The sequence below is a fragment of the Mirounga angustirostris genome, unplaced genomic scaffold (genome assembly GCF_029215605.1).
Source record: "Mirounga angustirostris isolate CCGP_5_RB_7025 unplaced genomic scaffold, mMirAng1.0.hap1 SCAF_5, whole genome shotgun sequence".
Taxonomy (NCBI): domain Eukaryota; kingdom Metazoa; phylum Chordata; class Mammalia; order Carnivora; family Phocidae; genus Mirounga; species Mirounga angustirostris.
This window is the reverse complement of record NW_026991713.1, coordinates 387,974-412,169: the sequence shown is the minus strand read 5'-3', so window position 1 is coordinate 412,169 and position 24,196 is coordinate 387,974. Positions and strand designations below refer to the sequence as shown.

Here is a 24,196-nt window from a genome sequence, read left to right as displayed (position 1 = left end):
AAAACATTTTTTTTTCATTCTACCTCCATTTCCTTACAGGGCTTCCTCCAGTAGCTGTTGGAAAATGGGAGAATTGCTTCTGTTTGGCTTATTACCCTACAGACAAGTGTATTAAACTGAACAGAAAATGTTTAAAAAAAAAACACAAAATCTAGCAGTACAGAGTGGTAGCACGTGGGACACATTTTGGGGTAAATGTCACATATACCTTTCCTGGAGACAGGTTTCATACATAGACTATAGTCTTGTTTATCATAGACCTTAGGGTATTTTATCTTACTCTCTTTAACTCTTGTATAGTCAAAATAAATAATGAAATAATTACTTCCAAATAGATCAGAGATTACAGTGTAAAAAATTAAACTATATGAGTACTAAAAGAAAACAAGGATGAATTTCTTTATAACTTAGGACTGGGGAAAACTTTTTTAACTATGACTCAGAACCTAGAAACAGTAAAAGAAGACTGATAAAATTGATTATATTAACAACAGAAAACTGCATTGCAAGAATCACCGTAAGCAATGTCAAAAGACAAATGACAATAGAAAAATATGTTGAATTTCAGTCATAGCAAAGAGCTTTTATCTCTAATAGTTGAAAGAACTCTACACCTGAAACTATCACACATGTGTTAACTAACTGGAATTTAAATAAAAACCTAAAAAAGAATTCATAGAGGGGCGCCTGGCTGGCTCAGCCAGAGGAGTGTGCTACTCTTGATCTCAGGGTTGTGAGTTTGAGCCCCATGTTGGGTGTAGCAATTACTACTACTACTACTAAAGGAACTCATAGAAATGGAGAAGAAAAAGAAAATAACCTGATAGGGAAAAATGGGGAAAAGATGGGAATAGATTATGGAAAATAAATAAAAATGGACCTTATGTAATGGAATAGTTGCTTACCACTCTTTGTAATAAAAATACTAATCAAAGCTGTACAGAGATACCACTTCTCACCATGTTGGTAGAGTGGCCAGCGGTCTTGGTTTGCCCAGGACTTCCCTGGTTTTGGCACTGAAAGTCCTTGGTTTTGTGAAATCTCTCAGTCCTTAGCAGACTGGGACAGTTGGTCACCCTACATATTGGCAGAAATCCAAAATTTTAACTCTCTGTTCTTTTGACAAAGCTGTGTTGAAACTGTCCTCTTGCCAGTAGAAATGCAAAATGGTACAATGCCTCTGGAGGAGGATTTGTATCTTGCAGATTTATATGTGCATTTGTCCTTTGACCCAGCAACCCCACATCTAGGAATCTGTCTTAAAGCTATGTTGGCAAAAATATGAAATGACTTTGCAAAAGACTGTTCATTGCGGGATTATTTGTAATAGCAAAACACTGGAAACAACATGTGTCCATCACTAGGGGTAAGTCAACATAAAGGAGTACTGTATAGTTATCACAAGGAGTATGAATCTTTGGTGATACGATTCAGATCAGGACTGTGGTTGGCACCTTTGGGGACATGAGGGGATACTTCTAGGTACTGGTAATCCAGTTTCTTGAACTGGATGGTATGGCTGCATGGAATTTTTTTTTTTTTTTTTTTAAGATTTTATTTATTTGAGAGAGAGAGATCACAAGCAGGGGGGAAGGGTAAAGGGAGAAGCAGACTCCCTGCTGAGCAGGGAACCCGATGTGGGACTCGGTCCCAGGACCCTGGGATCATGACCTGAGCCGAAGGCAGACACTTAACTGACTGACCCACCCAGGCCCCCGAATGGGTTTATTTTGTGAAAATTCAGTGAGCTGTTCACTTATGATTTGTGTGCTTTCTTTTATACTATATTTAAAATCAGTAAAAATGTTTACTTAAGAAAGGAAGGAGTAAGGTGGGGCACCTGGTTGGTTCAGTCAGTTGAGCATCCAGCTCTTGATTTCGGCTTAGATCATGACCTCAGGGTCATGGGATTGAGCCCTGCATCGGGCTCGGGGCTCAGCATGGAGTCTGCTTGAGAGTCTCTCTCCCTCTGCCCCCCTGCCACTCTCTCTCAAATATATAAATAAAATCTTAAAAAAAGAAAAAAAGGAGTAAGGAAGAGGCTTTTTTTTTTTTTTTTTTAAGATTTATTTCTTGGGGGGGTATCGTGAGCAAAGGGCAAAGAGAGAGGGAGAGAGAATCTCAAGCAAAGTCCCTCCTGAGGGCAGATCCCAACATGGGGCTTGATCCCAGACCCTGAGGTCATGGCCTGAGCTGAAATCAAGAGTCTGCTGAACCACCCAGGTGCCCCAGGAAGTATTTTGTGGAAACGAAACAAAACAAAACAACAAAAAACAAAAAAACCAAGATACAGAATAGTAGTTTTGTACGAGAAGTGTTGGAAAGAATATGAAAAAAGTATATATTTGCAGCGAAGCAATAAATCAGAAAAATAATAAAAATAGGTATATTGAGAGGAGGGGAGCAGGATGAAGGGACAGGGTTGGGGTGAGACTTTTGTAAGGTATTTTCTTTTGGGATTCTTTTACAAAATTTGGAAAAATTTTGGTTGTAGTTTCTTCATGTACTTTTAGGCTCTATTCTCTCATATTCCTTTGGGATTTCAGTTACAGGTATGGGAGACCACTTCCAGTTACAAGGGTAGTCCCACAGGTCACTGATGCTCTGTTCTTTTTCCTTCCTTCCTTCCTTTCTTTTTGCTCTGTTAATTTTTTTTTTTTAAATGGAGAGAACAAGCATGAGTGGGGGAGGGGAGGGGCAGAGAGAATCCGAAGCAGACTCCCCGCTGAGTCTCACAACTTGAGATTGTGACCTGAGTAGAATCAAGAGTCAAAATGCTTAATCAACTGAGCCACCCAGGGGCCACCGGCTCTGTTCATTTTTAAAAAACCTTTTTTTGGGGCACCTGGGTGGCTCAGTTGGTTAAGCGACTGCCTTCGGCTCAGGTCATGATCCTGGAGTCCCGGGATCGAGTCCCGCATCGGGCTCCCTGCTCGGCAGGGAGTCTGCTTCTCCCTCTGCCCCTCCCCCCTCTCATGTGCTCTCTGTCTCTCTCATTCTGTCTGTCTCAAATAAATAAATAAAATCTTTAAAAAAAAAAAAATGCTTAATCAACTGAGCCACCCAGGGGCCACCGGCTCTGTTCATTTTTAAAAAACCTTTTTTTGGGGCGCCTGGGTGGCTCAGTTGGTTAAGCGACTGCCTTCGGCCCAGGTCATGATTCTGGAGTCCCGGGATCGAGTCCCCACATCGGGCTCCCTGCTCAGCAGGGAGTCTGCTTCTCCCTCTGACCCTTCCCCTCTCATGCTCTCTGTCTCCCATTCTCTCTCTCAGATAAATAAATAAAATCTTAAAAAAAATAAAAAAAAACCCAAACCTTTTTTTGGGGTGCAGAGCCTGCTTAAGATTCTCCTCCTCTCTGCCTGTCTGTCTCTCTTTCCATCTCTCCTCCTCCCTCTAAAAAACCAAAACAAAGCAAACTTTTTTCTCCCTCTTCAGATTGGATAGTTTATGTCTTAGGTTCACAGACACTTTCTTTATAGTCTCCCAATTTTTTTATTAAGTCTCTCCAGAGTATATTTTTGTTTCAGATATTTCACTCTCCATTCTAGACTAGTCATTTGTTTTTCTGTGTAGTGTGCATTTCTTTCCATCTCTGAGATTCTGTTTTTTCACTCATTATCACTATTTTTTCCTATAAGTCTTTGAACACATTTATTATAGCTGCTTAAGGTCTATTTCTGCTAATTCTACCATCTGAGACATCCTGTGGTCTGTTTCTAATAGCTGCTTTAAAAAAAAATTTTGTAAGGATTTTATTTTTTAAAGATTTTATTTACTTATTTGAGAGAGAGAGATTGAGAGGGAGAACGAGAGAGGATCTGGAGCAGACCATGCAATGAGCACAGAGCCCGGCATAGGACTCGATCTCACCACCGTGAGATCATGACCTTAGCCAAAACCATAAGTCAGCCGCTTAACTGACTGAGCCACCCAGGAGCCCCTAAGATTTTTTTTGTAAGTAATCTCTACACCCAACGTGGGGCTCAAACTCACAACCCTGAGATCAAGAGTAGCACGCTCCACCGACTGAGCCAGCCAGGCACCCCCCTGCTTTTTTTTTTTTTTTTAAGAGAGAGAGAGGGAGAGCCCAAGCGGGGGGAGGGGCAGAGAGCGAGAGAGGGACTCTCTACTGAGCATGCAGCCCAGTGCAGGGCTCAATCCCATGAAATGGAGATCACAACCTGAGCCAAGATCAAGAGTTAGATGCTCAACCATACAGGTGCCCCCTCCCCACCCAGCTGCCTTTTTTTTTTTTTTTTTTAAGATTTTATTTATTTATTTGACAGAGAGAGTGAGCACTAGCACAAGCAGGGGGAGCAGCAGGTAGAGAGAGAGGCAGAAGCAGACTCCCCGCTGAGCAAGGAGCCCAACGCGGGGCTCCTGGGATCATGACCTGAGCTTAAGGCAGATGCTTAACCAACTGAGCCGCCCAGCTGCTAGCTAGCTATTTATTTATTTATTTATTTATTTATTTATTTATTTATTTATTTAAGATGTTATGTATTTATCTGACAGTGAGAGAAGGAACACAAGCAGGGGGAGTGGGAGAGGGAGAAGCAGGCCTCCCGCTGAGCAGGGAGCCTGATGCGGGGCTCGGTCCCAGGACCCTGGGATCATGACCTGGGCCGAAGGCAGACGCTTAATGACTGAGCCCCAGGCGCCCCCCCCAGCTGCTTTTCAATTTAAAAAAATTATAGTTACATTTTCTGCTGCTTTGTATGTATCATAACTTTTTTTTTATATGTTGGTATCTGGCTTATATCTTGAGTTTTGTTCTGGCAGACAGATTATTGGAAGATCATTTTGGTCCTGTCAGGCTTGGTTTTATTCTTTGAGTAGACCTGTTTTGGTTTTGCACTTAGTGTTTGCGTGTGGCCTTTGCTCGGGTTGTAATTTTTACCCTGCAGCCAGGGCCTTATTCAGGTCTTTGCTGTGTGCCTCAAGCTCGGTGAGGCTCTTCATTCCGCCAGGTTGGACTCCTAACACCTCCCAGCCAGCAGGACCTGTAGGGTCTTTGTTCAGCTTTCAGCCCCACTACTCTCCACTGAGTGGGTCTGTTGGTCTGGGGCACCTCTGAAGTACTTCTGACTTTGGAACCATATAAGTATTTTACATAAGTAAAAAACAAAATTAAATAAACAGTAGCAAATTAGCAATCCCTTTTCCCCCAGTTGAACATAAATACAAACAAATGAACATTAGTTCAGAGTCAGAATAAGCAGGCCTAAAGTCAACCTTATAGAAATACTTCATTGTTTTGAAAACTGTGTATGAAGTGTTGAAAAGCCAGTGTTGAATTATTCAACTTAATAATTTTAATTATGAAGTGTTAGATGTAAAAAGAATTATCTAGGGCGCCTGGGTGGCTCAGTCGTTAAGCGTCTGCCTTCGGCTCAGGTCATGATCCAGGGTCCTGGGATCAGGCCCCGCATCAGGCTCCCTGCTCCGCGGGAAGCCTGCTTCTCCGTCTCCCACTCCCCCTGCTTGTGTTCCTGCTCTCGCTATCTCTCTCTCTGTCAAATAAATAAATAAAATCTTTAAAAAAAAAAAAAAGAATTATCTATTTTAGAAGATGGCAACACTGACTTATTTCTGGCTCACTAGCATAACTTTGTCTTTTTTGGTTTGGTTTTTATATGAAATTTAAAAATATACAAAAAGATATATAAATATACAGAAAACATTACAGTGAACACTTATACTCACCACCCAGCTTCAACAGTGATCAGTACTTTGCCATTTTTTCCCCATCTGTCCCTTGCTCTCTTACACTTTTAAAATTTGTTTGGTTCTTTTTTTTGGTGGAGTATTTTAGAAGTGAATCCCAGAAATAATGTTATTTTACCAGGAATACTCACTTTTTCTCTGTAATAGATAAAAACGGTTTTTATTTTTTTAAAAACATAGCCACCATATCATATTACAACTAAGAATTCATAGTAATTCCTAATATCATCTAATAGCAGTCCCTATTCAGATTGCCCAGTAGCTTCAAATATAACTTACATTTGATTTGTCCTTTTTTTTTTTTTTTTAATTCCCCCAAGGGAGGTGCACTGTTCTTGGTAGTACTGCAATTCCAGGTTGTTGCATAGGATGGATGGAGCAAGCTCATACTCCATCTTCTAGTTCCAAAAATCCATTTAACATGTTGTCCTCAGACAGAGGACTCATATCAGATATTAAACTGATAAGAACAGGGGCGCCTGGGTGGCTCAGTTGGTTAAGCGACTGCCTTCGGCTCAGGTCATGATCCTGGAGTCCCTGGATGGAGTCCCACATCGGGCTCCCTGCTCGGCAGGGAGTCTGCTTCTCCCTCTGACCCTCCCCCCTCTCATGTGCTCTCTCATTCTCTGTCTTAAATAAATAAATGAATAATCTTAAAAAAAAAATTGTTAAACTGATAAGAACAGAAGATACACTTGATGAGAAGTGATTACATTTGATTTGTTCTGATTGGACTCAAGATCTAAATGTTTCATTTGGTGATTATGTCTCTTAAGTCTCTTATATTCTAGAGCAATCCCCTGTCTCTGTTGCTAAAGTATAATTTTCAAAAGGTAAAATCATGGCTTTCATGCACATATAAAATGAAAAGTCCCAAGTTCTACGCTTTTCTAGAAGTTACAATGGATTATCAGTGAGCTCTCCAGTCATCTTGTGCCGGGGGATGTGTATATCCTTGTGGTGATGGTGTGTAGTTACAAAACTGGACAACTTCATGGAGATCCTTCTCATGTGAATTCTTTGGAGTGACATTCCAAACATTGAGCTAGTTACCCAGATAGAGCAAGGATGTATATCATCAATACCATTGTCTCTAGCATGAGCAAAGGCAAGGGAATGTTTAGTTCCTTAATCATAAAATGTTCTGATAATTTAAATACTAAGTTAAGATACTGATTTTTGTTTTCCTTTTCTCTACTGTTCTGGTAAGTTCACTTTACAAAGGCAGAACTTAAAATAAATTTTTTTCTTCTTTTTCAGGTGAAGAGAGTATAAATCTTCTACTGAGTGAAAAAATCTTTCTTAAAGTTACATATAGTCCAAGAAAAAAACCCCAAATGTTTTTATATTTTGTTTGAGTATAAAATTAAGCAAGAAGTTTCCATAAAAGGTAAGATAATTTTCCTTTTTAATTCTTCTTTATTGTAATTTATGCAAATATACTGTAGAAGTGGAAGTTCAGAGACGGATGACAGCAAAATGCTTCATTTGGAAGGTGTGTGTATGGTTTATTGTCTTTTGGTTGTTTTTTGATCCTTCTGTATCTGGTTGTAAGATACTCTGTTGTAGAAAAGTTACTTGGTCTCCCTAATCCAGAGATACGGGGCCGGTCATGGGTATGTCTCACCTGTGGAGAGCACGTGCGTCGGGGCATGGACACCGTCAGCCGCGGTCACCATCTAGAGCATACATTCCCCATACAAGACGAACAGCCAGGGAAGGACTTGGCTTCCTCCAGTATTAGATGCTCTCAGAAGGCTCACCCATTGCAATCCAGTTACATGCTGCATAAATGACAATAAGTGTAATTTCTCAGGAGCATTTCAGTGCATTAAGAACTAAGATAACTCGGGGCACCTGGGTGGCTCAGTCGGGCTCTTTTTTTTTTTTTTTTTTTTAAGATTTTATTATTTGAGAGTGAGAGAGCAGGAGCGGAGGGGGTGGGACAGAGGGAGAGGGAGAAGCAGGCTTCCCACAGAGCAGGGAGCCCGATGCGGGGCTCGATCCCCAGACCCTGGGATCATGACCTGAGCGGAAGGCAGATGCTTAACGACTGAGCCACCCAGGCGCCCCGGTAAATGTTTTTGATAAACGTTGAACTAGGTTATTTGGACTGTCTTCTAACCTCCCACCCCCTACCTTCTGGAAAACAACTAAAAGTGTTAGATTCAAAAACAAAAAAAAACAAAGAACTGACAATATAACAAGGAAGTTCTAGACTGAAACCAGGAAGTAAGAGCTCAGGTGAGTAAGCACCACAGAATCTGCCTTTGCCCTGAGGGCATTTGCTGATCGGGACAAAGTGGGACTTTGATTTTAGAGGTCTTGTAGGGTCAGAAGAATGGTAGTTAATTCCACAGTCCTCTGAAGGTGCAGAGGCCAAGGGAGACTCTCCCCGTGTGAAAGGGGGCTCTGAAGGCTCCATCCTCAGGGTAAGAGTGAACGAGCAGCACATCTGCCTCACTCTTTCCCTGCCCGCCCCGTTTGTCTTTTTACTGTTAAATATTGCAGGAAAGAAGGTGGGGCAGTACCTGCGGCTATGGGTTAGCCTTCGCGAGGATTTATTTATGTATTTGACAGAGAGAGACACAGCGAGCAAGGGAACACGAGCAGGGGGAGTGGGAGAGGGAGAAGCAGGCTTCCCGCGGAGCAGGGAGCCCGATGCGGGACTCGATCCCAGGACCCCGGGATCCTGACCTGAGCCGAAGGCAGACGCCCAACGACTGAGCCACCCAGGCGCCCCTTCGCGAGGATTTCTAACCTCGGTTCACATTGCCTGGTACTGCAGGGAAATCAAGCACAAATTTAGTTTAAGATTTTCTGGTTCGGTGAATGCCTTCAGGCATCCTACAGGGGCAGACTTAAAACCTCTCTGGAGGAAGTTACCTTTATCCTAAGATGCCAAAAAAAAATCCCTGCAGATATTTTTATGAACATTGATTTGTACACAGACAAAACTGACCAAGCACACAAGGAAACAAGACACCAGCAGTGAAACCCAGTAGAAACAGACCCTCCAAGACTTCACATTTTGGAATTATCGGAAATATAACACAAGCATGCTGTTTATTTTTATTTTTAAAGATTTTTTTATTTATTTATTTGACAGAGAGAGACACAGCGAGAGAGGGAACACAAGCAGGGGGAGTGGGGGAGGGAGAAGCAGGGTCCCCGCTGAGCAGGGAGCCCGATACGGGGCTCGATCCCAGGACCCTGAGATCATGACCTGAGCTGAAGGCACTAACCGACTGAGCCACCCAGGCGCCCCTTTTACATTTATTTTAATTTACCTTTGTGGTTATTTCTTCTCTTCACTTCTGATTTTCAGTTTTTATCTTTTCATCCCACTGCAGCCCTTTTTTACAGTTACACCCCTCTTTTTTGGATCTTTCCTCTAGTGCGGTTTGCCTATAATAGACATGGTCTCAGTTGTTGATTGATTGTGCAAAAATTCATTGCCCTCCGTGGACTCCCATTGCCATTTTTTCAGGTGGTACATTGGTAAATGTTTGATAATTGGCTCTCTGGAAGCACGAAAAACCTGGTGGTTGGAAGCATTTGTTGATCTCCATAGGGCAGATACTGCCATCACTTCCAGTTTAAGTGGCCAGTGAGACGCCACTGAAGGTGGGCTTGGGAGAGGTGTGCCACTCTGAGCCCATGCTCTGTGGCAAGATGACCCCATCTGTTTCCTTCTCCTCTTTGCAGTCAGGATCCATGAGGACAAAATGCGCCAGCCCCGGTTCTGGGGTTAACTGTCACAGCAGCTCTGTGGGATGCTCATTGTCCCTGGTTTACAGGGGTGGAAACCAAGGCACAAGAGGTCTTGTAACTGGCCCCGGTCACAGAGCAAAGCCAGGGCTTTGATCATAAATTAACAACAAAACCCCAACTGATTTGTAGCCAGACAGGTACTAGGGTGCATTCCAGATTCTAGTCTTCTCTTAGCAACGGTCTCTACCACAGAATGTTCTTTTTTGAAAGGCTCCATTCATGGAGCTACATGCTCTTATGGGCAACATTTCTCTTTAGAATCTACCTTCCGTGTGATAGTCATGCTGAGTAAAAGTAAATAAAGAAGAACTTGAGGTTCCTTTCATCTGACGGTTGGATAAACGTCTAGATGATGTTGGTAATAGTTTGCTTGGTGTTGCAGATGGACTGTGTGGGGACCCCTCGTGCTGTGTTGATGCTCTGTTATACAAGAGGCATCTCAAGCCAGTTCATGAGCCCCTTACTTGTCTAAGGATGCTGTCAGTGGTGGGCCTTTGGGTCCAGTTATAGCCTTCTCTGTAGGTAAGGGCCAGCTGACGAGATACTGGCATCTCTGTGTGGGGTAGTGCACAATTGCTGGGATACGAGAGACGTTTGGAAGCCAAATAACGTACTGTTATCCGAATAAGAGTTTCAGAATCAGCTTACGCCAGGTCATTCGACAGTGAAATGAGCTGCAGCAAGCACTGATGCTGTCATTTAAATATTTCTTAAAACTGTGTGGATGGTGGCAGAGGCATATAAATATTGTTGCAGAGGTTTTTTTATTCTTTTTTTTTTTTTAAAGATTTTATTTATTTATTTGAGAGAGAGAGAATGAGAGAGAGAGAGAGAACACATGAGAGGGGGGAGGGTCAGGGGGAGAAGCAGACTCCCTGCCGAGCAGGGAGCCCGATGCGGGACTCGATCCCGGGACTCCAGGATCACGACCTGAGCTGAAGGCAGTCGCCCAACCGACTGAGCCACCCAGGCGCCCCGAGATTTTTTTATTCTTAAGGTCATAGCAGAATGTACTGATACGAGCTAATGAGGCATATAGTCTAGATTAGTGGTCTTATTTCTAGTATTAGTGGTAATGTAAATAGATGTTCTCAAGCACTGGTCTGTAATATTGGTGACATGAGCAAAGTAAGTGGTGAGGTGAGTTTTTCTTAAAACTATTATTTTTTCAAAGTGAAATGTTATCCTTAATCCAGAGATTATGACTTTCCTTTCTTTGATATTTAAAAAGTCACTGTTTCCTGAAATTAAGGTAATTATGGATGGTATAGTTCATCCTTTCCTCCTTTGTATCTTCTCTCTCTCTTCCCTCCCTGCTCCTTGTTTCGCCAAGTTGAAAAGTTGTCAATCCTCTGTTGGTTTTCTGTATTAAAAGAAAAAAATGTACTGGTCTGAAAAATCCCAGTGTCTTGTAACTGTTGAACTGGGCCGGCTTTTCTAGACATTGTTTAGTGAGTAGATGGTACACTTGATTCTGTAAATGGGCTGGGTTCTCAGAAGCCCTTGAATGTCTTACTCTTCTTGACAGGGTAGATATCCTTACTAAACTTTCTGTTTTATAATTTAGGGGTAAATAAGTGGGCATTAAATTAGTTTATTGTTTCAAATTATGAATTATGAGTAAGTGGGTAATATGATTTGGGTTTAGTTTTGGTTCTGTTTGTTGTCCAAGATTTGTTCTATGTTTAGTCTGTGGTGGAATACCTAGAACGTGGGAGCTTCGTGGGCTGGCACGTGCAGACCCAGGCCTGTGTTTGCTGTGCTGGCATCACCAGGGCGGGCGGCAGCAACGGCCCCTTTGCTCAGTGCTTGAGAGCGCAGTGGGCACCTCAGTGCATCTGTGACTGGTCCCACCGGCAAGACACTGTGCCACCTGTATGGAAAAAAAAACCCAGCTGCTCCATGGAGGTCCATGGAGGGACCTCCTAGACACCTGGACAAACTTAATGGCAAAGTTAACAATACTTCACTAGCCTGGGCAGTGAAATGGGTGATGTCTGGGGTACTTGCAAGTGGTCTGGGTAGGAGACAGTCCGGGGAACAGAATGGCCTGAGTTGAGGCTGAGGGAAGGGCGTACTGTTCTTGCTACAGTTAGGCATGTGTGAGATTTCCCAAAATAAGTTAAAAAAACAAGAAAACATAAAAAGCAAAAACAAGCATAAGCTCCAGCCACCTAGGAACAGTGACGACATAGAAATTTGACCTGGGACCTCTGTGGCTGCTGGTTGCTGGGGACCATTCCTGCCTGCCTCTCGACCTCGTGAGAGAAAGCCCTGCAGCAGCTCCATAGCTGCTCTGGTGGGCTCACAGAAGCAGTGTCCTCGTTCCCTCTCCCCATCTCTGGGAGTATGCTCCCGGGTTCACACGGCCCCACTTCCCCGGCTGGCGTTTTACTTCCTCGACGCTCCCACCCTCCCTGTTGGCAGTTGTTGCGATGTGTTCAGTGTATCTACTCTGTTCTGTGTCTGTGTTCCTATGAGTGCATGTTGTTGTGCACGGATTTGAAATTAAGTGGGTGGATTGTATTATGACCCTGATCTGTTTCTTAGGGTTTTTCATTTCGCCCATCCTTTTAGGATTCATCCGCGTTACCATGTGTCCCTCTAGTTTGCACTCTGTGTGATTCCCTGTGTTTGCTTCCTGCTCTTCCACCTCCTCGTTGTGTGGGGTCCTGGCATTTCTTCGGGATATGTAGGCGCGAGTGGGGTTGCTGGGCTAGTGGGGCTGTAGGTGGTCTCATGGAGTGCTGTCACGGGTGCTCCGGAGCCGCCGCCTGTCTTCTCTCCTGCCCCTGTGTCACCAGCTCTCCTGATGACCTGGCCAGGCCTGCGGGTGTGGAGTGAGAGTACTTACACCATCATTTTTTCAAAGAATCCGGTTTTAGTTAATCTCATTTTTAAAATGTCCTATTTCATTGATTATACTTATCCTTTTTCCTTTTCCAGTGTCCTTATCTAACTTCTTAATTACCTAGTTTATTTAGTCTTAACAATTCTTTTTTTTTTTTTTTAAAGATTTTATTTATTTATTTGACAGAGAGAGACACAGCGAGAGAGGGAACAGAAGCAGGGTGAGTGGGAGAGGGAGAAGCAGGCTTCCCGCCGAGCAGGGAGACCGACGCGGGGCTCGATCCCAGGACCCCGGGATCATGACTTGAGCCGAAGGCAGACGCTTAACGACTGAGCCACCCAGGCGCCCCTAGTCTTAACAATTCTTATTCCTGGCAGGTGTTTTTAAAACTGTACGTTCTTCCCTAGAGTACTGCTTACAGCTTTGTCTTACGAATCTGGAGGTGTAGTGTTTTCGTTGCTATTCCATTGTACAGGTTTCTTAGTCACTTTTTTAACTTAAGGATTTTATTAGGGATATGCTATTTAGTTTCAGACACATAGGATTTCTTTCTTTCTTTTTTTTTTTTTAAGATTTATTTATTTATTTTAGAGGACCCTGAGATCTCATGACCCGAGCTGAAACCAAGAGTCGGACATTCAACCCGCTGAGCCACCCAGGCAACCCCCCTAGGATTTCTTTTAATAACTTTATGTTGAGATAAAATTCACCCACTTAAAGTGTGCAACTAAGTGCGTTTTAGTGTATAGTTGTGCAGTCATCAGCACGCAATTTCAGAACATCTTCATCACCCTTTGTCCCTTACTTCCCTTCCCCCTGCCTTCCCAGTCCCCCTGCCCAGGCAACCACAGATCTGCGTTTTGTCTCTATAGATTTGCCTACTCTTTTTTTTTTTTTTAATTTTATTCATGAGAGACAGAGAGAGAGAGAGAGGCAGAGGGAGAAGCAGGCTCCCAAGGAGCAGGGAGCCCGATGTGGGACTCGATCCCAGGACCCTGGGATCGTGACCTGAGCCGAAGGCAGACGCTTAACCATCTGAGCCACCCAGGTGCCCAGATTTGCCTATTCTTGACCTTTAGTAGAAATGGCCTTATACTCTATGTGGTCTACTGTGACTGACTTCACCTAGCATATTTTCCAGATTCATCCATCTTTCAGTACTTAATTCCTTTTTGGTACTGAATAATATTCCATTACGTGGACATACCACGTTTTTAAAAATCCATTCTTCCCTTGATTAGACATTTGGGTTGTTTCTACTTTTTGGTTGTCATGAATAATGCTGTGGTGAACTTTGGTATACAGGTTTCTGCGTGGATGCATGTTTTCATTTCTCTTGGGTATATGCCTAGGAGTGGAATTGCTGAGCCATGTGGTAACTCTATGCTTAAGCATTTGAGGAATTACAAACTATTTTTCAAAGCAGCTGCACCATTTTGCATTCACACCAACAATGTATGAGGGCTCCCAATTTCTTCACACCCTCACCAACACTTGTTATAATCAGTCTTTTTGATTTTAGCCATCCTAGTGGGTGAGAAGTTGTATCTCATTGTAGTTTTGACTTGTATTTCCCTGATGGCTAATGATGCTGTGCCTTTTCTTTTTTTTTTTAAGTTTATTTATTTGAGAGAGAGAGACAGAGATAGCGAGAGAGAGCACAAGCAGGGGCGAGAGGGAGAAGCAGGCTTCCCGCTGAGCAGGGAACCCGAAGTGGGGCTCGATCCCAGGACCCTGGGATCATGACCTGAGCCGAAGACAGACGCTTAACCCACTATGTCACAGAAGCGTCCCTAAAAGTTTTTTTGTATGTTTTGGATATGAATGTTCTGTCAGATATAGATAGCAAATATTTTCTCCCACTTTGACTTACCAGTTTATTTTCTTAATGGTATCATTCAAAGAGCAGAAGTTTTTAATTTTGATGAAGTCTTGCTTATCAGGGTTTTTTTCTTTTAATAATTTTTTTTTTTTTTTTTAAGTAGGCTCCACACCCTGTGAGGAGCCCAATGCAGGGCTTGAACTCACGACTCTGACTGAGATCAAGACCTGAGCTGAGATCAAGAGTCAAATGCTTAACCGACTGAGCCACCCAGGCGTTCCCAATTTTTGTTTTCTCATGTCTTCTCTGTTCCAAGTCTACAGAGATTTTTTCCCTCAGGTTTTCATCCAGAAATTTTAGTTTTAGCATTTATGGCTAAGCCTGTGATCTGTATATGGTGTGAGGTAAGGTTTGAGTTTCATTTTATTTATAGATGTCCAGTTTCTAGTACCATTTGTTGAAAAGGATTATACTTTCCCCATTGAATTGCTTTGGCACATTTATTGAAAGTCAGTTGACCATACATGTGTTAGTCTATTTCTGGACTTTCTATTTTGTTCTGTTGAGACACCTGAGCCATGCTATCTTGATTAATGTCACTTTATAGTAAGTCTTGACATCAGGTGGTATTAGTACTCCCAACTTTGTTCTTCCTTTTTTATTTTTATTTTTTATTTTTTATTTTTTTATTTTTTTTTAAGGTTTTATTTATTTATTTGAGAGAGAGAGAGCACATGAGAGGGGGGAGGGTCAGAGGACGAAGCAGACTCCCCTGCCAAGCAGGGAGCCCGATGTGGGGACTCGATCCCGGGACTCCAGGACCATGACCTGAGCTGAAGGCAGTCGCTCAACCAAATGAGCCACCCAGGCGCCCTGTTCTTCCTTTTTTAAAATTGCTTTGGTTATTCTTGGTTTTATTTATTTTTATTATTTTTTTAAATTTCCATATACATTTTAGTATTAACATATCAATTCCTGTTTTAAAAATCTGCTAGGGGGCGCCTGGGTGGCTCAGTCGGCTAAGCGACTGCCTTCGGCTCAGGTCATGATCCTGGAGTCCCGGGATCGAGTCCCGCATCGGGCTCCCTGCTCAGCGGGGGGTCTGCTTCTCCCTCTCACCCTCCCCTGTCTCATGCTCTCCCTCTCTAGCTCATTCTCTCTCTCAAATAAATAAATAAAATCTTAAAAAAAAAAAAATAAAAATCTGCCAGGATTTGGAGCACCTGGATGGCTCAGTTGGTTGGGCTCCATGCTGGTTGTGGAGCCTGTTTAAGATTCTTTCTCTCCCTCACCTCTGCCCTTCCCCTTGCTCACACGTGCACACATGCACACTCTCTCTCTCAAATAAATAAATAATAAATAAAATCTTTTTAAAAAGTGTGTTCTATTTTTAAAAAATTACTCAGACCCAACCATATTAATAATTACATTATGTGTAAATGGTCTTAAAAACTTCAGTTAAAAGAGAATAACAGGAACCTGGGATTGATCCCCACATTGGGGGGAGTCTGCTTGAGGAGTCTCTCTTTCTCCTTCTGCCCATCCTCTCCCCTCGCACGCTCTTTCTCTTTCTCTAGAATAAATAAATAAATCTTAAAAAAAGCAGAGAATAATAGACTTAATAACAAAGCAAGACCAAATCAATCATATGCTGTTTACATGTTTATATTAAAGAAACAGTTTAAAGATACATATAGGGCTCTCTCTCATTCTCTCTCTCAAATAAATAAATAAAATCTTAAAAAAAAAAAAAAAAGGTGCCTGGGTGGCTCAGTTGGTTAAGTGTCTGCCTTTGGCTCGGGTCATGATCCTGGAGTCCTGGGATCAAGTCCCGCATTGGGCTCCTCACTCAGCGGGGAGCCTGCTTCTACCTCTGCCTGCTCTGCCTGCAGCTCCCCCTTCTTGTGCTCTCTCTCTCTCTGACAAATAAAATCTTCAAAAAAAAAAAAAGACACAAATAGGTTGATAGTAAAAGGATGTTAAGGGATATACCAAACATGAACCACAAGAAGAGTGTGCTGTATTAATGTCAAAGTAGACTTAAGACATGGTATATTGCCAGAAATAATGAGGGACATTTCAAAATGATCAAAGAGGCAGTTCATCAAGAAGACATAACAATCCTAAATATACATCCACATAATAAAGGAAATTCAAAATACATGAAGCAAAAACTTAGAGAATCAAAAGGAGAAAAAAATAAATCAACAGTTAAGAGTTGAAGATTACAAACCTCCTCTCATATTGTCAAAACAAGTAGACACAAAATCGGGGAGGATATAGGAGACTTGAATCACATTATCAATCAACTTGACCTAACTGACCCACCCAACAGCAACAGAAGAAAAACTTGTCTGGTGCACATTTACCAAGATGTACCTTGTCACACGCAGGGTCATTGGTCAGCAGACTTAAGCCTGTGGGGAAATCTAGCTCCCTGCTTATTGCTGTACAGCTTGCAGAAGAAGGGTTTTTATGTTTTTAAAGGGTTGTTAAGAAAAAGAAAAAGAACGTGCAACAGAGACCCTATGTGGCCTACAAAGCTGAAAATAATTAGGATCCTGCTAAAAAATCTGGTCTATTTCTGTCTTTGTAGCTTTTTACAGAAAAAGTTTGTTGACCCCTATGCTAGGCCATAAAACAAATATCAATAAATTTAAAAGGAATGAAATCATACAAGCCTGCTCTCTGACCACAACAGAAGTTATATATAAATACCAAAGAGATGGGAGTGCACCTCTGTCTGATAGATGGGATGTTGCCTGATTCATGAATCACTTAATAAAGTCAATTGGATCTTTTAAAAAAAAAAAAGATATTTAGAAAATCCCAATATAGGGGCGCCTGGCTGGCTCAGTCAAGTATCTGCCTTCGGCTCAGGTCGTGGTCTCCGGGTCCTGGGATTGAGCCCTGCGTCGGGCTTTCTGCTTACTGGGGAGTCTGCTTCTCTCTCCCTCTCTCTCTGCCCCTCCCCACTGCTCGTTCTCTCCCCCACATAAATAAAATCTTTAAAAAAAAAAATCTCAAAATAATTGGAAAATTAAGCATTATACTTGAATTCAGTGAAAATGGAAACATGAGAAGCTGTGGGGTGCAGCTAGAGCAGTGCTTGAAGGCAAATTCATAGCTTTGATGCTCATACTAGAAAAGGGGAATGGTGTGAAAACCAATGATCTAATAACTTAAGCTAGAAAAAGAAGAACGAATTAAACCCAAAGTGTGCAGTAGGAAGGAAATTACAAGACAAAAGAGGAAATCAGTGAAATAGAATATGCACAAATAATAGAGAAAAAAATAAAGCCAAAATTTGGCTCCTCAAAAACATCAGTAAAATTGATAAACCTTTAGTTGCACTGATGAAGAAAAAAAATAGGACAAGCAGGTGCCTGGGTGGCTCAGTTGGTTAAGCGACTGCCTTCGGCTCAGGTCATGATCCTGGAGTCCCGGGATCGAGTCCCGCATCGGGCTCCCTGCTCGGCAGGGAGTCTGCTTTGCCCTCTGACCCTATCCCCTCTCATGTGTTCTCTCACATTCTCATTCTCTCTCAAAATAAATAAATAAAATCTTTAAAAAAAAAAAAATAGGACAAGCATTACTAATATCTAAGAATAAAAGAGTGGTGTTACTACAGGTCCTACTTGACATTAAAAGAATAACACAGTGATGTTATGAATAACTTCATGCCGATAATTTAGTCAGTTTTGGTAAAGTGGTCAGTTTCCTTCAGCAATGCAAATTGTCAGTATGAAAACAAGTAGAGGGCACCTGGGTGGCTCAGATGGTTGAGCGTCTGCCTTCGTTCGGCTCAGGTCATGATCTCAGGGTCCTGGGATCGAGTCCCGCATCGGGCTCCCTGCTCCTTGGGAGCCTGCTTCTCCCTCTGCCCCTCTCTCTCTCTGTCTCTCATGAATGAATAAATAAAATCTTAAAAAAAAAAAAAGAAAACCAAGTAGAAATAGAAAATACCTATTTAAGGAAATGGAGTTCATAATTTGAAATGTCACCAAAGAAAATTTTAGATCCTTGGCTTCCCTTGTGAACCCTGTTGAATGTTTTAGGAAGAAGCAATACCAGTTTTATGTAAACCCTGTAAGTGGAGGAAAAGAGAGTATTCCCTAGCATATTTCATGAATGCAGAATTAAACCTGATACCCAAAGCAGACAAAAGGCATTGCAAAACCGTAGGCTGGTATTACTGCAGCCTCTCCAGCTGTCTAATGATTAGCGTTTGGATGGGGCATGCTGTTCCATTTGTGTAACCTTTTTAAAAAATGTTTTAACCTGAATCTTTATATTTATTATTTTTTTAAACATTTATTTGAGAGGGAGAGAAAGGAAGGAGGGGAGGGGCAGAGGGAGAGAGAGAAGCAGATCTCCGCGGAGCAGGGAGCCCGATGTGGGACTCGATCCCTGCACCCTGAGATCATGACCTGAGCCAAAATCAAGAGTCAGATGTTTGACTGAGCCACCCAGGCGCCCCTGTATCTTTTTTAAATTAATTAACTAATTAATTAATTTAAAGATTTTATTTATTTGACACAGAGAGAGCACAATGAGGGGGAGCAGGAGAGGGAGATGCAGGCTCCCCGCTGAGCAGGGAGCCTGATGTAGGGCTCGATCCCAGAATCCTGGGATCACTACCCCAGTCAAAGGCAGACACTTAACTGACTGAGCCACCCAGGCACCCCAATGTATTTTTATATTTAATGTAAGCTTTTAATACCCAGTGTGTAGTTAGTTCTTGCTTTTTTTTTTTTTTTTAATATTTTATTTATTTATTTGACAGAGACACAGCGAGAGAGGGAACACAAGCAGGGGGAGTGGGAGAGGGAGAAGCAGGCTTCCTGCAGAGCAGGGAGCCTGATGCGGGTTGGATCCCAGGAGCCTGGGATCATGGCCTGAGCCGAAGGTAGACGCTTGACAACTGAGCCACCCAGGCGCCCCTAGTTCTTGCTTTTTAAAATCTGGGCCATTTCTGTCTTTAATTGAAATTATTCATTTGCATTTAATAAGCACTTATTGACATGGTTGAGTTTGTCTGCTATCTTGGACATTTTCTCCATTTGTTGCTTATTTCTCTCCTCCTCCTCCCTCTTTTTCTTCTTTTTGGTCTTTGTTTGGATTAATCCAGTCCTTTTTTAGGATCCTGCTAGAAAAACTTGTCCCATTTGGTTGATGGGATCTTGTGGTCCACCCAGCCACTCACCCACTCTATGGCTGAGAGCAGGACACACAGAAGGTACCTCTAGTTGCCCTTGTCTTGCACATTCTTGTTTGGAAGAAAGCCTTGGCAAGGTGGGAGTCTCCCTCTAGTTCTTGTTTGCCTGGATTGTATGAGTTGTTCTGCAGGGCATTTAGGAGAGACAGCCATCTTATACTGAAATTACTTCTGCTAATGATTTCTGCTCTCCCAAAGTATGTTGCTACCACCCACAGATACCCATCCACACTCCTCACAGGAGAAATGGGAAGATCTCAGGACCCCGAAGAAAACTGAGTGGAGGGTTCGACTGTGGGGTCACTTGCACTGCCAGTCAAAGGCCCCTCTGACAGTGTGTGCGGATCCTGGCCCTAGGGAAGCCCAGGCTGGGCCGTTGGTTAGCTCGGTCTGGCAAGGTGAGGGGGTTTCGTAACAGGCGGGACTGTCTGAGCACAAGACCTGTGCAGAAGGATAAAGGCAGGGAAGTGCACTTTGTGTTGGAAGAGAGACAGTGTCCTTGTGGCAAGAGTAGGACTGGGGAGACAGCAGCAAGTGCCAGAGGGCCTGGAGGAACGTGTGCAGAGCAGCCTGGTGGGTGCCAGGAGAGCACTCACCGGCAGAGGTTTTGGAGCTGGGATGGGAGGAACTTGAAGATGTTTATGTTTTGAAAAAAGGAGTTTAATGCAGCAAAGCCAAGAGGCTGTGAAGGGGGCGGGGGCCCCCTGGCAGCCGGGCTTCACACATGGCTTCACACATAGACAGATCGGGGCTTCTGCATTGTGTGGGGTCTTTTACTCTTCTAAGTAAGAACACTAGAGAAGATAAATCCCATCTCCCATTCATAATCTCAAAGTACAGGTTTCACTTTGCTAAGGGTACAGGTTTTATATTCTTCATTGCAACAAAACAGTGAAAACTTTGTTGCAAACAGCCTAGGCCCTGGGAGCCTGCCCTGTGAGACTCTCTGAGCAGGACAGACTGTGTGTAGTCCAGGCAAAGACAGCAAGAGCCTGGAGCCGGGGGGTGTGAGACGCAGGGCGGGGCTGGGCCAGTAGCAGTTTGCAGGGGTGTGCGTGTGAGGGAGGTCGTGCTTCAAGGATAAGCCTGGGTGGTTCGGCACGGTGGGGACGGTGAAAGGGGGGCCCGGCAGAGTTGCTGAGGGCCAAGCAAAGTGAGCCACCAGGAGTTTGACTTGCTAAGGTTGTAGTCTGTGAGAGGTTTTGTGTTCTTTTATGAGACGGTTGGTCAGGTGTGGGCAGGAGAGTGGACACAGGGGACGCTCAAGAAAACAAAGTTTGTTATACATATGGTCCTAGAGACAGGGGGTGTGGGCCTCAGGCAGGGCCACATGGGGAAGTCCCAGGGGTGTTATGAGGCAGAAGACAGGGGTGGGGGAGCACTCAAGCCATGACCTTTATTGGGGTTTCCATGGGAAAGACAAGGCAGGGCGGGATGGACAGCTTAGGGCCACCTAGTTTGAATAATTATAGTGGACTCTAAGCTACGTGGGTGGTCCCTAGTTGCCTGGCCCCTGGCCCTGGGATGATGAAGGCTGAGGAAGATCGTTTCCTGGGATGTGTGGGCCCAGAGAGGAGTGGTTGCTCTGGATAGATTAGTTTGCAGATCACAGTAATGCTCTGGCTCAGCCCTTGGCTATCTTTAAGGATTGGCTAGTTCTGGGAGGGACAGTCTGTCCCTAGCCAGAGGGGTTTCTTAAGATGTCAAAGATGATCTACAGAAAATGTATGCAATGCAGGTACATCTGGGGAGAGATGCCTAGTGTTCGCTCAGGTGGGGGTTGGACCCTGAGAGGGAGGGTGGGTTGTAGAGCTGTTAAATTTCTTGGGGTGGAGATGCATCCCCAGTGCTGACACATGGGAGACTTGGGGTGTGTTGCCTCAGGGAGCCAAGGAGCAAGTGAGAGCACTGAAGGTGGGTCAGCCAGAGGGAACCAAGAGAAGGCACAGGTCCTGCACTGTGGAGGATCTGGGAAGTCCCTGCGAGCTTTGGAGCCAGACCCGGAGAGATCTCTTGAGGCATTTCCTGGGGAGAACACCCTCCAGCGCAGGCTCGTGTTGGGGATGGACTGTTTGGACTTTGGTGTAGACTTGCTGAAGGTGAACTCACACCACGTGGGAGAAGTGACCCCTTATATCTTTGCTTGCAGCTTCGTGGCCGTCACCATGTTCTGGAAGTTTGACTTGAACACCACGTCCCACGTCGACAAATTGTTGGATAGGGAGGATGTGACGTTGCGAGAGTTAATGGATGAAGATGATATCCTGCAGGAGTGCAAGGCTCAGAACCAGAAGCTGCTGGGCTTCCTCTGCAGGCAGCGGTGTATGGAGGAGCTAGTGAGCCTCATTACACAGGACCCGCCCCTGGACATGGAGGAGAAGGTCCGCTTCAAGTATGTACTGAGGCTGTGACGGGGCCCGGAGCCGGGCAGGGCTGCGGGGAGGCGGTGGGTGGCGTTGGAGGGTGTCCAGAGCCAGGGCTTCGGACAGAAAAGCCCACTTTAAACATTCACCCCATCTGAGAAGTAAGGAGGTCACTCCCGGTGGGGTTGGTTTTTGTGAGGGTTAAGATTTTAGAATCTCTGTGTATGTGATTTCTCATTCCAAGTTGTAGTGAGTTACTCTGTGTGTCGGAGTGTTTTGAGTGAAAATGTGCTGAGAGAAGACTGACCCCATGACTGAGGTGGATAGACTGCAGCAAATGGGCTGCACCCCAGCGGGAAGCGGGTCCCAGCCTGCTGAAATGGCCTATCAGGATGGACGGGCAGCATCTGACCTCTTGACCATGGGAACTGCCCCACTGTGGGGTCTTGGGGTCAGAGGAAAGAGGCCATGTCGTTAGTGGTACTGACCATTCTCAAAGTTTTTCCTGAAATGTTCCAATCAGCAGTTGGCTAGGATGTTAGGACATGACAGAAGGGAAGTGGTGGTGTGGCTAGGACTTGGGATGAGGACAGAGGAGTGTGAACGAGGGGGACAGGGCGGAGTGGCACCTCCTGGGGCTGGTGACCCAGGAATGGGGGCAGACAGGGCCGCCCTCAGGTGCTCCTGGGTCCATGGAGCGTCAGACAGTGTGCGGTGGTGAAGTCTTAGAACAGGGTTGGCCACCTGTGGCCCACAGGTCAAATCCTGTCTTTGTGTGGCCTGCAAGCTAAGAATAGTTTTACATTTTTAAATGTTGAAGAAAATCAAAGGAGTAACACTTTGTTACACATGAAATTGATATCAAGTCCACATTTCAGTTGTCCATGAAGACAGTCTCGTTGGTACGCAGCCACACTCAGCCTTTGGTGATTACAAGGACAGAGTTGACTAGTTACAAGAGACTATCTAAGATATTTACTGTCCGGACCTTTACAAAAGTTTTTTGTTTTTTTTTTAAAGATTTTATTTATTTATTTGACAGAGAGATAGAGAGACAGCACAAGTAGGCAGAGTGGCAGGCAGGGGGAGAGGGAGAAGCAGACTCCCCGCTGAGCGGGGAGCCCGATGCAGGGCTCGATCCCAGGATCCTGGGACCATGACCTGAGCCGAAGGCAGCCGCTTAGCCGACTGAGCCACCCAGGCGCCCCTTTACAGAAGTTTTTGTTGACCTTTGTCTTGGAAAAGAAAGCTGGAGAGGCGACGAGAAGTGCCTGTGGCAGGGGACAGTTGATTTAGGGACCCATTTAGGGCAGTCATTCCCAGCCTCTGACAGGGCAGCCGTGTAGAGGAGAGCTCTAGATGGAGCTAGGAGCCTGTTGGTTTAGGGCCATGGCGGCCATCTGCGAAAAGTTGGGTGGAAGCCGTAATACACGGCACATGCCTGGTCAGTGCCCCTTGTCTTAGCATCACTGTGGATGGCCTCATCCCTTTTGCCCTCTCACCCCAAATGTGTTCTGTGTGGTGGTAAGTTATGTGGTCTCCCTGCATGCATAGAGGGCGTTGGTTAGCAGGACGGGGAGCTGGGGTTTGGGCAGTGTGTTCTGGATCAGGGCAGAGGGAGCCCAGAGTGGCATCAGTGAGCCGGGAGAGGTTCATGTTCATCATCAGGGAGTTTGGGAGAAATTAGTAGTGGATGAGTATGAAGCCAAGCGAACAAGGCAGTGAGAGAACTTTAACTCTGGGGGGACTTACATAAGTAAGCAGATGTAAGTAGAGTGAACATATCAGCTCAGCTGTGAACGGTGTCTACATGTTCATACAAGGTAAGCATAGGCCCTTGGTTTAACTAAGAATTGTGCTGTGATTTTTTTTTTTTTTTTTTAAAGATTTTATTTATTTATTCATGAGAGACAGAGAGAGAGAGGCAGAGGGAGAAGCAGTCTCCCAAGGAGCAGAGAGCCCGATGCGGGACTCGATCCCAGGACCCTGGGATCATGACCTGAGCCGAAGGCAGACGCTTAACCATCTGAGCCACCCAGGCGCCCTGTGCTGTGATTTTATAGAGCGAGGGTGAGGGGCAGGTGACAGGAGAGTTCTGTCTTCATCTTCCATTGTACGGGGTTGGTTTGTAACATCGGAAAGTGACAAATGAAGAAGTACATCTGTGTTTTATTTAGAAACATGAAGGTTGACCACAGAGCTGACAGACGTGGGTGAGCAAGGACACAGGAGGCAGGAGGCCACTCCTCCTCACCAGCCCCGTCGAACAGAGTTTGAAAGCATGTGTACATATCATAAATCAAATTTAAAAAATTAAATCAAAGATTCCTTTTTTTTTTTTAAAGATTTTATTTATTTATTTGACAGAGAGAGAGAGATCACAAGTAGGCAGACAGGCAAGCAGAGGGAGAGGGAGAAGCAGGCTCCCTGCTGAGCAC

At 44.2% G+C, this 24,196-nt stretch overlaps 1 protein-coding gene and 1 non-coding gene across 16 annotated transcripts in view; one reads left to right on the top strand and one right to left on the bottom strand.

Annotated features, from left to right (window-relative positions):
* The window catches only part of PPP6R2 (protein phosphatase 6 regulatory subunit 2), a 78,205-nt gene that overhangs the window by 17,550 nt on the left and 36,459 nt on the right, over positions 1–24,196 (top strand). For 11 of the 15 annotated variants that reach the window (XM_054506641.2, XM_064590409.1, XM_054506633.2 and 8 more), the window contains 2 exons: positions 6,991–7,120; positions 21,545–21,787. In XM_054506641.2, coding sequence (XP_054362616.1) covers positions 21,561–21,787 — 227 coding nt within the window. In that variant the 5' untranslated portion in view covers positions 6,991–7,120; positions 21,545–21,560. Of the gene's footprint in view, positions 1–39; positions 192–6,990; positions 7,121–19,613; positions 19,794–21,544; positions 21,788–24,196 lie in introns of those variants that run through there. The other 4 variants (XM_064590408.1, XM_064590406.1, XM_064590413.1 and 1 more) reach the window with 4 other exon arrangements.
* Positions 6,050–6,235, bottom strand: LOC123845182 (U2 spliceosomal RNA). Its single transcript, XR_006791008.1, has one exon. It is a non-coding gene; the product is annotated as a U2 spliceosomal RNA (small nuclear RNA).